The sequence below is a fragment of the Rattus norvegicus genome, chromosome 1, assembly GCF_021556685.1.
Source record: "Rattus norvegicus strain SHRSP/BbbUtx chromosome 1, alternate assembly SHRSP_T2T, whole genome shotgun sequence".
Lineage (NCBI taxonomy): Eukaryota > Metazoa > Chordata > Mammalia > Rodentia > Muridae > Rattus > Rattus norvegicus.
Genome location: NC_141534.1, coordinates 170,000,954 through 170,015,247, shown reverse-complemented (window position 1 = coordinate 170,015,247; position 14,294 = coordinate 170,000,954). Strand labels below are relative to the sequence as shown.

The 14,294-nt window shown below is 39.5% G+C and overlaps 1 protein-coding gene and 1 pseudogene across 1 annotated transcript; both read left to right on the top strand.

The window, feature by feature from the left end:
* Positions 1-2,978: 2,978 nt before the first annotated feature.
* Positions 2,979-3,986, top strand: Or51a41 (olfactory receptor family 51 subfamily A member 41). The gene is given in 1 exon segment (NM_001001284.1): positions 2,979-3,986. A coding segment is annotated over 1 exon segment (1,008 nt).
* Or51a45-ps1 (olfactory receptor family 51 subfamily A member 45, pseudogene 1) lies at positions 11,192-12,121 on the top strand (annotated as a pseudogene).

Below are 14,294 nucleotides of genomic sequence, written 5' to 3'. Positions count from 1 at the left end.
TAAAGCCAGTCTAGGCTACTTGAAACACTGTTTCAAACAAACATTTGTGTGTGTGTGTGTGTGTGTGTGTGTGTGTGTGTGTGTGTATTACTATTTTATAAACTCAGCAAAATTAGTTTGTTCCATTTTTGTCTGAAACAAAATTTGGCTTAGAGTATAAAGTAAGTAAATATGAGATATAACTTTTATACAAACTAGTAAGTTTTCATAACTATTTTTTAATTCAGAGTAAAAGTTTGTAAGGTTTCCTCCTGTGCCTATATAAATTTATGTATGTAATTATGTATGTTATACATAAGTAATATTTTCTACCCCTAGCCAGCATTACAAGATGAATTCAAATACAATAAATTAATTCTATTCTGTTGACTTAGAAATAAATAGAGGGCCTATACAAAATGACTAAAGCAATAATGTACATAACACTAATTATTGCCTAATACTAAACATGCACACCACACTTGGTACAAACATAAATCCCCAATGAATGTAACTGCTTTTGGTTTGTTTTGCTTTCCTAAATTGTATACACAACAAAACAGAGATCACGGACAGGTTTAGTGTTCTTATTTACATGAATAAAATGGTTTCCAAATAATTTTAGGTATCTTACAATATCCAAATTGTGCTGTCAAATAAACAGAGATTCACTAATAATCTAGATAAAAACATATTCTACACAGTGTTACTTTAATTTTATGTACATCTACCTACTTACTTTTATATATGGTAGACAAAACTAAATAGGTAAAATATGTTATATGTTTATGCCTATTATAAGTTTATGATAAGAAGAGTCTGTCCTTTGAAAGGCTCTGCCCAGCAGCTGACCGAGACAGAAGCACGGTTGGAGACCCCTACAGAAGAGTGAGGGGAAGGCCCTGAAAGTAATGGTGAGCCCACAGGAAGTCCAAAAGTGTCAACTAATTTGGACCCTTGGGAGCTCCAAGAGACTTAATTACCAACTAAAGAGCATACACTGGCTGGTCTGAGGCCCTTTAGCACGTATGCTCCAGAGAGCTGTCTTGTCTGGGTCTGGCCTCCGTGGGAGATGATGTGCCTAATCCTGCAGAGACTTGCTGCACCAGGAGAGGGGAATTCTAGGAGGGCACCAGAAAGAAAGGGAGAATGGTAGAAAGGAACCCTTGGAGAGGAGATTAGAAGGGGGCATTTAGGATGTAAATAAAAAAATAAATTAGGAAAAAGAGACATAGCTGTACATCTAGAGGCTGTTTGGGTGCTATTACATGGTGCACTGGGAGCCTGAGAGAGAAGAAGGGGATAGTGAGTCAGAGCAGCAGAGGAGGCTTGATGGTCTATTTATTGATGGTTAAATATCTCCAGTGACATGGTTCCCGGGCCATCTTAGGGTTCACCTAGTGGTAGTTTTCATTTCTTCTAAGTGTGTTCTGCTGAGTTAGAATCCCCGGAGCTCTGTGGACTAATTGGGAATCCTTGGGGAAACAGGACTAGGCAATGAAGAGAGGACAAACTGCTGTTCTTGCTCAGCAGTGAAGCTCTAGTGACTGCCATGCCAGCGTCCCCTTCTCTCTGTGTCCAACTACCTACCAACGTCCTAGTAAGCTTTCTCATAGACAGAGTTCCAATTTTCCTTTGTATCACCTCAAGCAAACACCCTTTCCTTCCGTCTGATCCAAGTTTCAAAGTTATTGGGCTAAAGGCCAGAACCTCAATCTTTTCAAAAACCCAACAGTATTTTTAAATGCCTGCTAGAAGCCCAGAATTCTATGAACTCATGAAGATCAACTAACAACTACCCCCAAGTCATTGAGAAACACAGAAAGAAATCCAATTCCAGGTATGTGGACCCATCTAGAGACAAAGCTGCTAAAGGGATAAAGGGGTATAACTGACTTACATGTTAATAAGTTATTTAGAATTTGGATAATGAAAACACTGACGTTGCTTCGGCGAGAAAGCAACAAGAATGAATAAGAGTTTCTGGCCTCCGTAGTTTGTGCTCACTTAGCGTGCTTCTCATTGACTTTAAGTCCTTGCCTGCCGATTTCTATCTCTTGATAAATGAGAAAGCAACTCTATGATGATAACAAAAATATGACTACAAACTCATGGCACTTGAGCAGCCTTGTGACAATAGGTTTTATGCAAATTCTACTCAGTCATATGATTTAAATACAGAGTCTATCAAACTGAGAAGATGACTTTATTCATTTACTGCCAGTGCATATAAAGTATGATTTTATGAGATGCTGTCAATCTGGAGCAGGGAGGCATAAAGCATAATTTGTGATGACTGAGCACTGAGGTGCTGCTGTTCTCTTCAGTTGGTTTAATCATGGGGCAATTTGAGAATCAGCCTGGTTGTTTACTTATAGACAGGATGGAAAGAGGAACAAGCACAGTGTTCCAAGAAAAATAAGGTTGTGTTTCAACTCTGCAAAATATGTCCTAGGTTTCCCCTCATATTAAAGGACAAACTCTACATCACTTAGAAATATAAGTCCTTGAAAAATAATTGAGCCCTGTAGAGTTCACTTAGATTATTTCCTGAAGCAATAGTATGTATTAATATTCTTGAATAATTGCAAATGAAATCATAATAAATGACTATCATTATCTATCCTAAATTATTCACATGATCTCAAAGTTTGTATTGCTGCTACCTTAATAAATGTATCAGAGGTAATTCAGTCTTGGAAACTTCTTGTGGCCTGTGATCTGAGACCAGGATAAGCATTTAAAATTTTATTTCTCCATTGCTGATTATTTATGCAGATATATTTTCATTTACCTCATTGAATTCTGCTGATATAATCCCAGATGCTTATTTTATCTGCTGGTTATTTTTAAAGGCCTAATGTTAATGCAGATACATATCTACCAAGTTAATATTTGTACTAACTTAAACTAAAGTGTACTCATTTGAGACAATTCATTTATACCACTGCAGGAGCATTCCTCTCCAACCCAGGTCCTGAGGCCCTGGTATTCCTATAATGTCAGTCTTCAATACCACTGCCATAGAAATCCCCACCTTCATTCTGATTGGGATTCCAGGGTTGGAGCATGTGCATATTTGGCTCTCCATCCCAATTTGCTTCATGTATCTTGTGGCCATCATGGGAAACTGCACCATTCTCTTCCTCATAAAGACAGAGACATCTCTGCATGAGCCTATGTATTATTTCCTCTCTATGCTGGCATTTTCTGACCTAGGACTGTCCGTTTCTTCCCTTCCAACCATGCTGAGAATATTCTTGTTCAACTCCACAGAGATTTCCTCAGATGCATGTATTGCTCAAGAGTTTTTCATTCATGGATTCTCAGCTATGGAGTCCTCGGTGCTTTTCATCATGGCCATCGACCGCTTTATAGCTGTCTACAAACCTTTGAGATATACCTCCATCCTTACAGTCAGGAGGGTCTTTAAAACTGGCCTAATATTTGCTACATTCTGTATTGCAGTTATTCTACCATTTCCCTTTACACTAAAGAGGTTGAAATTCTGTAAGAAAAGTCTGTTATCTCATTCTTACTGCCTTCACCAGGACGTTATGAAAGTAGCTTGTTCTGACAACAAAATCAATGTGATCTATGGGTTTTTTGTAGCTATTTTATCTCTGTTATACTTGGTGTGCATTTCTGTGTCTTACATGCTGATCCTTAAAATTGTCCTGGGCATTACTTCACAGAAGGGTCGCCTCAAGTTCTTTAACACTTGTGTCTCTCATATCTGTGCTGTGCTCATCTTCTACGTGCCCATCATCACCTTGGCAGCCCTTCATCGTTTTGCTAAAAACGTTTCTCCAGTTGTTGGAGTCATAATAGCTGATATTTTCCTTCTGGTTCCACCTCTAATGAATCCCATTGTATATTCTGTGAAGAGTCAGCAGATTAGAAATCTGATCCAAACCAAATTGCATAAGAAACATTATTGGTGGGAAACTTCAGCTTCCATGAAAGTGTGGGTTACATCACTATATCTGAATACATGTAGAAATTGAAAAGCTATAATGAAAAATACTCCCTTACCACAAAGGTGCATTACATATATCCAGTAAACCAATCAGGTTCTTTTATGAAAAGGGACAAACACTCTGTTAAATATCTACATCAGTAAGAGGTTATAATCAGGTTAGAACTAGGTAAAGGTCTCTCCTTTCTCACTGTCATACTTTTGTGCAACCAACAATAAAATTTTATCGTGTCAAATACAATAAAGACTTTTCTCAATGATCATACAACTAAAATTTTAAAAAATGTTTGCAAATAAAAGTAAAGGCCATCGTGAATCTAACTCAGCCGTAACTGATTTGTACAGTAGAAAGTTATTATGGACACTTACTCATGGAGTCACCACCCTTTTATCACCTATTGTGAGGATATCAGTCATCAACAACCTTAGATAAAATATTAAAGAGTAAGACCCATATATGTTAAAATGAATAAATTAAATATTAAAGAAAAAACAGGTAAAGGACTTCTTTCTCTTCCCATACCTAGTCCTACTCTCCCCACCTTTTTTCTTCCCTCTGGTCTCTCCCTTTCAGGTACCTCCCTCCTTCTACCCCCTGTAATTTTTTGTTCCCATTTCTAAGTGGGATCGAAGCATCTACACTTTGGTCTTCCTTCGTGATAAGCTTCATATGGTCTATGAGCTGTACCATGGGTATTCTGAGCTTTTGGGCTAATATTCATGTATCGGTGAAAACATATCATGTGGTTTCTTGTGTTGTTAAATATATTTTCTGGTTCTATCCATGTGCCTGTAAAATTCATAAAGTAATAATTTTTCATACTGAGTAGTACTCCATTGTGCGTATGTACCACATATGTACCACATTTTCTGTATTCATTCTTCTTTGAGAGACATATGGGTTGTTTCCAGCTTCTGGCTATTTAAATAAGGATGCTATGAACATAAGGAAGCATGTCTCCTTATTATATGTTGGAGCATCTTTTGGGTACATGCCCAGTAGTGGTAAAGCGAGGTAGAACTATTTGAACAGAAGAGATGTCCAGTGGGTCAGGAGATTGAATAGAAATGTGTAGCAGTGGGGGTTTAGTAATAGGGGAGACCACTAGAAAGTCCTACATGCCAGGGAAGTGGTGAAAGGTTCCTAGCATTCAACAGGAACTATATCAGTAAAAATACCCAACAGAGGGGAGATAGAACCTGAAGAGACCACCTCCAGTAGATAGGCATGGCACCCAGTTGAGGGATAGAGTCACCCACCCATCTCAAACATTTTAACCCAGAATTGTTCCTGTCTAAAGGAAATGCATGGACAAAAAAAATGGAGCAGAGACTGAAGGAAATGTCATCCAGAGACTGCCCCACTTAGGGATCCATCCCACCTGCAAACACAAACCCTGACACTATTTCTTATGCCAAGAAGTACTTGCTGACAGGAGCCTGGTATAGCTGTCCTCTTAAGAAGCTCTGCCAGATCCTGACTAAAACAGATTGGGATACTCACAACCAACCATTGGACTGAGCCTGGGGACCCCAATGACAGAGTTAGAAGAAGGAATGAAGGAGCTGAAAGGAATTTCAAGCCCATTGGGAGAACATCAATATCAACTTACTGGACCTCCCACTAGCCAAAGAGTATATATGGATGGGTCCATGGCTCCATCTACACATATAGCAGAGGATTGCCTCATCTGGCATCAATGGGAGGGGAAGCCCTTGGTCCTGTGGAAGCTTGACGCCACAGCATAGGGGGATGCTAGAGGAGTGAGGCAGGAGTGTGTGGGTAAATTGGGGAGCACCCTCTTAGATGCAAAGGGTAGGGGAGATGGAATGGGGATTTGCAAAGAGGAGACCGGGAAGGCAGACAACTTTTGAAATGTAAATAAACAAAATAAGCAATTAATAAAAAAAACTTAAAAAACAAAAACAAAACATACAGAAACAAAAGACCTTAACAAAACTAATGACCAGTATATTTCTGATGCAGTGTATCTATGTCAATAAACCATTGCTAATTAATTAATGTGAAAATAAGAGCACTTTGAAAAATGTTTGAAGACTATTGCAATTTTCAATTATAATGAGATATGCTCTGTTAAGTGCTATTTCTATCATTAAGGTATCACAGGTACTCAAAAGTTTGAAAAATAGGAAAATGGAATATAATCATTACAAGAATGCCACTGTCCTTTAAAATCTAAAGCAAATATTCTCACTTTCTACACTATATGGACTCAAAAGTTGTGCATCTTATTTGAAACAATATTAGAATATTTGTATGCCTGCTGCAAGTCTTTACCACCAATTGCATCAGCACCATTGCCTATATTTTTACCCTCCAGTAAATCAAAAGGCACTTTCCAAAAATAACAATTGTTTAAAGGGTAACCATTCCAGAACTAGCTAGGGACCTGTAACTAAAGAACAGATTTTTAATACATAGGTGCATTTGGTTTTGTGAATTTCTAATACATGCAAGATATATTTTAGGAATTTTAGTGTACATTTTCATTTTATTCTCACAATGTATCAGCTTTTCAGATATCAAGAGACTAAAGTTGTAGGGCCTATTTAATGAACTTCCTGCAGACAGAAAGTCAAGAGCTAGGATGTAAGCATTTTTTTCTGATATGCTGGAGTAGATCTATGTTGACTATGTTATAGTTGACAGATTTAAGATTGCAATCAACATACAAAGCTACTCAGTCAATAGAGTTGAGGCTAACAAACTAGAGTTTTCTTTCTATTTTTTTTATTTTTATTGGTTATTTCATTTATTTACATTTCAAATCTTATCTCTCTTCCCAGTTTCCCCACCACAAACCTCCTACCCCATTCTCCTCCCTGCTGCTTATATGAGGGTGCTCCCCCACCCACCTGCCCACTCCTGCCTCACTGCCCAAGCATTTCCCTATGCTGGGTCATCAGGCCTCCACAGGATCAAGGGCCTCACCTCCCATTGATGCGATAAGACCATCCTCTGTTAAGTCTTTGGCTGAAGCCATGGGTCCCTCCATGTGTGCTCTTTGTTTGGTGATTTAGTCCCTGGGAGTTCTGGAGGGTCTGGGTGTTTGATATTGTTGTTCTTCCTATGAGATTGTGAACCCCTTTAGCTCCTTTAATCTTTCCCCTAACTCCTCCATTTAGGTCCCTGTGTCAGTCATGCTACAAGGTGCATCTTTAAAGGTCAGGCTCTGGCAGAGCCTCTCAGGGGGACAGCTATACCAGGCTCCTGTCAGCAAACACTTCTAGTGATCAAAAAGCAAAAAATTACCCAGATGACCTTGATCTAGGCTACAAAGAACCTAAGGGCAATCTACCATCAGATTTTCTTGGAAGGCAACCAGTGGACAATTCTAAAAAAGGAATAGATTCCGTTTAAGAAATGAAAAGATGATAATGCATGCTACCAGGAAATAAGAGTGTATTTGTTTCATTTTACAGAATGAGAAGTTTTGTTGTTATTTTCCATATGTTTCATTTTGAAATTCTACAGGACAGTGATCATGTGGAGATTGAAAGGAAGACACCGCAGAGGGTGAAATGGAATACAATGTCAAGTGACAAAAGTGACCTTATTTCTTAGATGTAGAGGATATACAAATTAGGTAGGATACAATTTTCCAGTTTCACCAGTAATACTCCCATTATTGATTTTATTTTAAGCCTAATTGAAGCAAACACACATTTTGTTGTTTTTTCTTCTTTAAAAAATTTAATCATTTCCAAACAAATAAAATATTCTGAAAGATTCCTTCCACCTGTCAGAACCATAGAGTAGAATACTTAAGCAATAAGTCTTATAGTGTGGTTATCTGTTTAATCAGCATAAATGTTACCCTCAACCTTGCTAAAATAGTCTTATGACCCCTTTAAAAATAACTGATTAAAATATTTATCTTAATCATCCTTCAAGAGGATTCCTTTGTGCACTGAACTCAAGTATATTACATTAAAGCATGCCACTATTGATGGGGGAGTCAGAACTTGAAGTTGTTTGCGTGTTAGTGAAGATAGGAAGGCATAAAAAGATTATAGGCAAAATATGAGAAAACATTGTAAAATGTTAGCCTTCTACTTTCCCTATCTTTATTGTGAAGCTAATATGAGTAATAAATTATATATGGTTTACAAGGAAAATCCAGACTGGCTTCCTGTGGTTTCTGGTCCTTGTTTTGCTCATGTTTCATTCAGCTTTTTCTGTCATTTTAATATAAATTTACACATCTGCCATGGATTATTCCTTTAACTGAGTAAATAAGACTAAGGAACTGAAGAAGTAATAGTAGGGTGAGAGAATATATATACTATATGGAACCCACAGATAAGTTTGTGTGTGTGTGTGTGTGTGTGTGTGTGTGTGTGTGTGTGTGTGTGTGTGAGAGAGAGAGAGAGAGTGTGTGTGTGTGTGTATACATTCATGGCAGAAACCTGGAAACAGAACCCAAAGTAGGTTTGCTCCTCATGACTTGCTCAGCCTGCTTTCTTATACAAGTAAGGATCAAGTACCAAGTATATTACTGCACCTCCACCATATGCTCATATTCTGGATGCACCATAGTCAAGCAGTAATCATGATACTATGCTAGGAACTTGCCTACAAGCAATAGAATAGAGGCATTTTCTCAGCTGATTTTTTTCTTCCCAGATAACCCTAGCATGTATAGAATGGACAAAAAAACAAATGAACAAATGAACAACCAGAGCATCACCTACCTGCCTTGCCTTCTTGTGCCCAGGGATATAATATCTGCTAAGACAAAATGCTAAGAAGCAAAGTTTGAAACTAAAGATGTCCAGCAGGCACTTTATTGTTTTTTCATTTTGTATTGGATATTTTCTTTATCTACATTTCAAATATCCCCTTTCCTGGTTTCCCCTCTGGAAATCCCCATCCTATCCTCAAACTCCCTTCCTCCATGAGGGTGCTCCCTAACCCATCCACTCCCTCCTGTCTCCCTGCCCTGGCATTCCCCCACCCTGGGGCATTGAATCTTCACAGGACCAAGGGTCTCTCCTCCCACTGATGCCCAACAAGACCCATCCTCTGTTACATATGAGTTCTTTGGATATTAGCACTCTATTGGATGGAGAATTGGTAAAGATCATTTTCTCCAACATCTGATAGAGAGCCTAATATCCAAAACATACAAAGAACTCAAGAAGTCAGACTCTAGAAAATCAAATAACCCCGTTAAAAATGGGGTATAGAGATAAACAAAGAATTCTCTGCTGAGGAATATCAAATGGCTGAGAAGTAACTAAAGAAATGTTCAACATCCTTAGTCATCAGAGTAATGCAAATCAAAACAACCCTGAGATTCCAACTCACACTAGTCAGAATGGCCAAGACAAAAAACTCAGGTGACAACAGATGCTGGCAAGGATGTGGAGAAAGAGGAATACTCCTCCATTGTTGGCGGAATTGCAAGCTGGTACAACCACTCTGGAAATCAGTCTGGAGGTTCCTCAGAAAATTGTACATAGTACTACCTGAGGACCCAGCTATACCTCTCTTGGGCATATACCCAAAAGATGCTCCAACAAACAACAAAGACACATGTTCCACTATCTTCACAGCAGCCTTATTTATGATAGCCAGAAGCTGGAAAGAACCCAGATACCCTTCAACAGAGAAATTGATACAGAAAATGTGGTACAGCTACACAGTGGAGTACTACTCAGCTATTAAAAACAATGACTCCATGAAATTCATAGGCAAGTGGATGGAACTAGAGAATATCATCCTGAATGAGGTAACCCAAACACACACACACACACACACACACACACACACACACACACACACACACACACACACGGTATGCACTTACTGATAAGTGGATATTAACCCAAAAGCTCAAATTACCCAAGATAAAATCCACAGACTACATGAAGCTCAAGAAGAAGGAGGACCAAAATGTGGATGCTTCAGTCCTTCTTAAAAGGTAGAACAAAAATATTCATAGGAGGAGATATGGAGACAAATTTTGGAGCAGAGGCTGGAAGAATGGCCATTCAGAGCCTGCCCCACCTGGGGGGATCCAGCATATGTGTGTGTGTGTGTGTGTGTGTGTGTGTGTGTGTGTGTGTGTGTGTGTGTGTAGATATAGATATAGATAAATACAGCCACCAAAACTAGACAATACTGATGAAGCCAAGAAGTGCATGCTGACAGGAGCCTGATACAGTCATCTCCTGAGAGACTCAGCCAGAGTGTGACAAATACAGAGGAGAATGCTAGCAGTAAACCATTGAACTGTGAACAGGTCCCCATTGAAGGAGTTAGAGAAAGGACTGAAGGAGCTGAATGGACTTGCGACCCCATAAGAACAACAATACCAACCAACCAGAGCTCCCAGGGACTAATCTAAAGAGTGCACATGGACAGACCCATGGCTCCAGCTGCATATGTAGCAGAGGATGGCCTTACAGGGCACCAGTGGAAGGAGAAGCCCTTGGTCCTGCCAAGGCTGGACCCTTCAATGTAGAAGAATGTCAGGGCGGAGAGGCGGAAAGGAGTGCTGACTTGGGACGGGGAGCACCCTTATAGAAGAAGGGAAGGGGAAGAATGGGATAGGGTGCTTATGGACGGGAAACTAGGAAAAGGAATAACATTTGAAATGCAAATAAAAAATCTCCAATAAAAAATAAAATAAAATAAAATGCTAAATGTTTCAAAAAAAAAGAAATCATGTTCAGGATTAAGGGTGTGCAGGAATTATTCCATCTTTGAGAGCTTCTGTCATAAGTGCGGTAACACTGCTGCTTGGGAAAGAGATCTGCTCTCCAGAAATCGCTGCCAGAAGCTCGCCTGCACCCTTTGCAGGCTAGTCAGTCTCCTGCTGGCTCAGCCAGGCCTGAGCAACCAAAGCCACAGCTTTGGAGAAGGACCAGCAGTGAAGGCAGTGAAAGCAGTCCCCTGTCCCTGCCTGAGTTCTCTCCCCCTCACCTGGACCTGCACACCTAGCCTGGCCAGAGATCTCCATGGAGAGCCCCAGGCACCACAGCCCCACAGCTAACAATAGAATGAAACAAGCTAAAGGATGAGGATGCTAACACGTCCTTCTCATTTGTTTTTGTCTTGCTTTCACAGTATAAATTGACAATGTGACATAGATCTCTGGCCTTAGAAGTGTGAATTGCAACAGAAAAAGAGTGTCTTCTGCCCTAACATCCTTTAAGAATTCCCTATCTGCTTCAAGGTTATCACCTAGGTAGTATCCTTCCAGAGGCGTGACTCCCCTCAACGACACATGGACTCTTAGATTCCTCCTTATTGGGATCCCTGGACTACAGAAGACTCACATCTGGTGTCCAGTCCTTTCTCATGGGTGTGCCTTCTCTCTTTCCTGGGTAACATTATGGTCCTCTTTTTTATCAAGACAGAGCAAACCCTCCACAAGTCCATATATTTCTTTCCATGCTCCTCATCTCTGACCCAGGGCTGTCCCTTTCTTCCTTACCCACCACCTTGGGACTATTCTTGCTTATAATTCATGAAATTCATGCAGCTACATGCTTTGCCCAGGAGTTCTTCATCTACCTGTTCATAGTCACTGAAGCTTCTGTGATGTCTATAATGACCTTTGACAGATATCAGTCACTCACAGCCCTTTGAAATACAAAACAATCCTAACCAGCTCCAGAGTTATCAAAATCAGGGTCTCTCTTACTTCCACGAATGCTCTTTTGATCCTTCCACTGCCCTTTCTCTTGCAAAGACTGAGGACTGTCACCAAAACATGCTCTCCCACTCCTTCCGTCTCCATCAGGATGTCATGAAGCTGGCCTGTTCTGACAATAGAATCTATGTTGTCTACGGGCTGTGTGCTGCACTTTCTACTATGTTGGATTTGGTGTTTATTATCCTTTCCTACCTGATGATCTTAAAGACAGTGTGGGATTGGAAGCTGCAGAAAGCGGTTCAAGGCTCTCAACACCTGCCTTTCCTCACATTTGTGCTGTGCTCATCTTCTATGTGCCCATGCTGAGTGCAGCCATGCTCCACCGCTTGGCCAAGAATGTCTCCTCTAGCCCACACCCTCATGGCCGATGTTTTCTTCCTGGTACTACACCTGATGAATCCCATCGTATATTGTGTGGAAAACCCATCAAATTCAAGAAAAGGTTTTGAGCAAACTTTGTCTAAAAAGAAGCTGATCTGAAGAAGAAGAAAGCAAACGTGGAGTAATTAGATAGAATGTAATTAGATAGAATGTAATTAGATAGAATGTAATTAGATAGAATGTAATTAGATAGAATGTAATTAGATAGAATGTAATTAGATAGAACGGATGCTGAAATGCAGCATGATACACAGAACCGCGCTGAGTAGGGATGAACTGAACACCCTTAGTACCTCAGTCAGATGGGGCTCAGGATCCTGGCATCATTTCTACCTCATTCAGAGACCAGAGAACAGATGAGCCATGGTGTTCAGCATGGTGGGTATCTGTCTGTTAAATGGCACACAGAACAAATGTTTCATGATATTTAGTACGCGGAGTTTTTCTAGCAACAGAGTGCTCTAGAGACTCCCAGGTTGTATATCTGACAACTGAACCATAAAGGAATATTGGAAGACTGTGGTTCCTCCTTTTTAAAATATTTACCAATAAAATAATGTGAAAAATATCTATATATGTACCTATCTTAAAATCATTCTTCTACATTCCTTTACTTTGTGAGAAAATAAAAGCTACTATCCAACAGAAGGGCTAGAAGCTCTTATTCATTTTCTTTTTTTTTTTTTTTTTGGTTCTTTTTTTTTTTCGGAGCTGGGGATCGAACCCAGGGCCTTGCGCTTCCTAGGCAAGCGCTCTACCACTGAGCTAAATCCCCAACCCCTCTTATTCATTTTCTTAATGTTGCTGATGCTGCTGGGTAGCTCTGGATTGTTCCAGGATACTCTGACACACACACACACACACACACACACACACACACACACACACACACTTTTATTCTTTTTAGTTTTTGAGATTCTAAGTTCGTGTTTACGGCCTTCTCTTTCCTTTCTCCCAACCCTTCGCTGTATTTCTCTGTACTGGCTGGTTTTATGTGTCAACTTGACATAAGCTGAAGTTATCACAGAGAAAGGAGCCTCAGTTGAGGAAATGCCTTCATGAGTTCCAGCTGTAAGGCATTTTCTCAACTAGTGATCAAAGGAAGGAAGGACCTAGACCATTGTGGGTGGTACCACCCCTGGGCTGGTGTCTTGGGTTCTATTACACAGCAAGCTGAGCAACCCAGGGGAAGCAAGCCAATAAGTAACATCTCTCCATGGCCTCTGCTTTAGCTCCTGCTCCCTGTCTTGTGTGAATTCCAGACTTCCTTTGGTGATGAACAGCAATATGAATGGATAAGCTGAATATACCCCTTCCTTCCCAATTTGCTTCTTGGTCATAATGTTTGTTTAGGAATAGAAACCCTGACTAAGACATTCTCCTTACTCTCAAATTCATGTCCTCTTTTTCTTTAATTTTTGTTACAAATACATGTAAATATGCACACAGACAGCAGGAAGAATGCTTCGCCCCAGGGTAGAGAATACCAACTGGTTATCCAAACTCAAATGAAAACATGTACACAATTTTAACAACTATAGATTGTCAGCATATTTGGACATAAATTTTAAACCAATAAAACTATTGCTTTTAGAGACATAGGACTCACATTAACAAAAGTAATTTTATTAGTCAGTGTTTCCCTGTATAGGCTGATCAGGCCTCAGAATCTCTTGGCTTCCCCTCCTGATGAGGGAAAAAAGTTTCCAGTGTCCGTCATCACCTACACCCTCACGGTTATCCTAACAATAACGCATGGCCATATTACAGTTGCTCATTTTACTTGTCTCTTTTGAAAGTCTATTCATGCTTACATGTATATACGTTATGTCTCAGGACTTTTTCTCCTTATGTATTTTAATACCTGTTGGAAAACATATATCTGAAGAATACCCCTTTTTGATTGAAAAATTAGTAAAAATCATCTCTCTCTCCCCATGCATATATATGTATCTTGCTCAGCCCCAAGTTTAAAATGCTCATTCCAAATATATCTTCATATCTCCCCCTCTAATACACATGAGCATTTTTAATATTCAGTAACTTTATTGGAAAGATACACATTTTTACAACATAGACAAATACCTTTGTGTGGCTCATTCATACACTCTTTAATACGTTTAATTCTTTTTCTAATACCTCATTACATAGCTACATATCTACTTCAGACGATCACCAAAAATACCCTTTCATTTTTATTTTATTATTTATTTACTTTAAATATCATATTTTAAATTGTAAATTGGGTTTTTGTTCTTTTGAGAAAG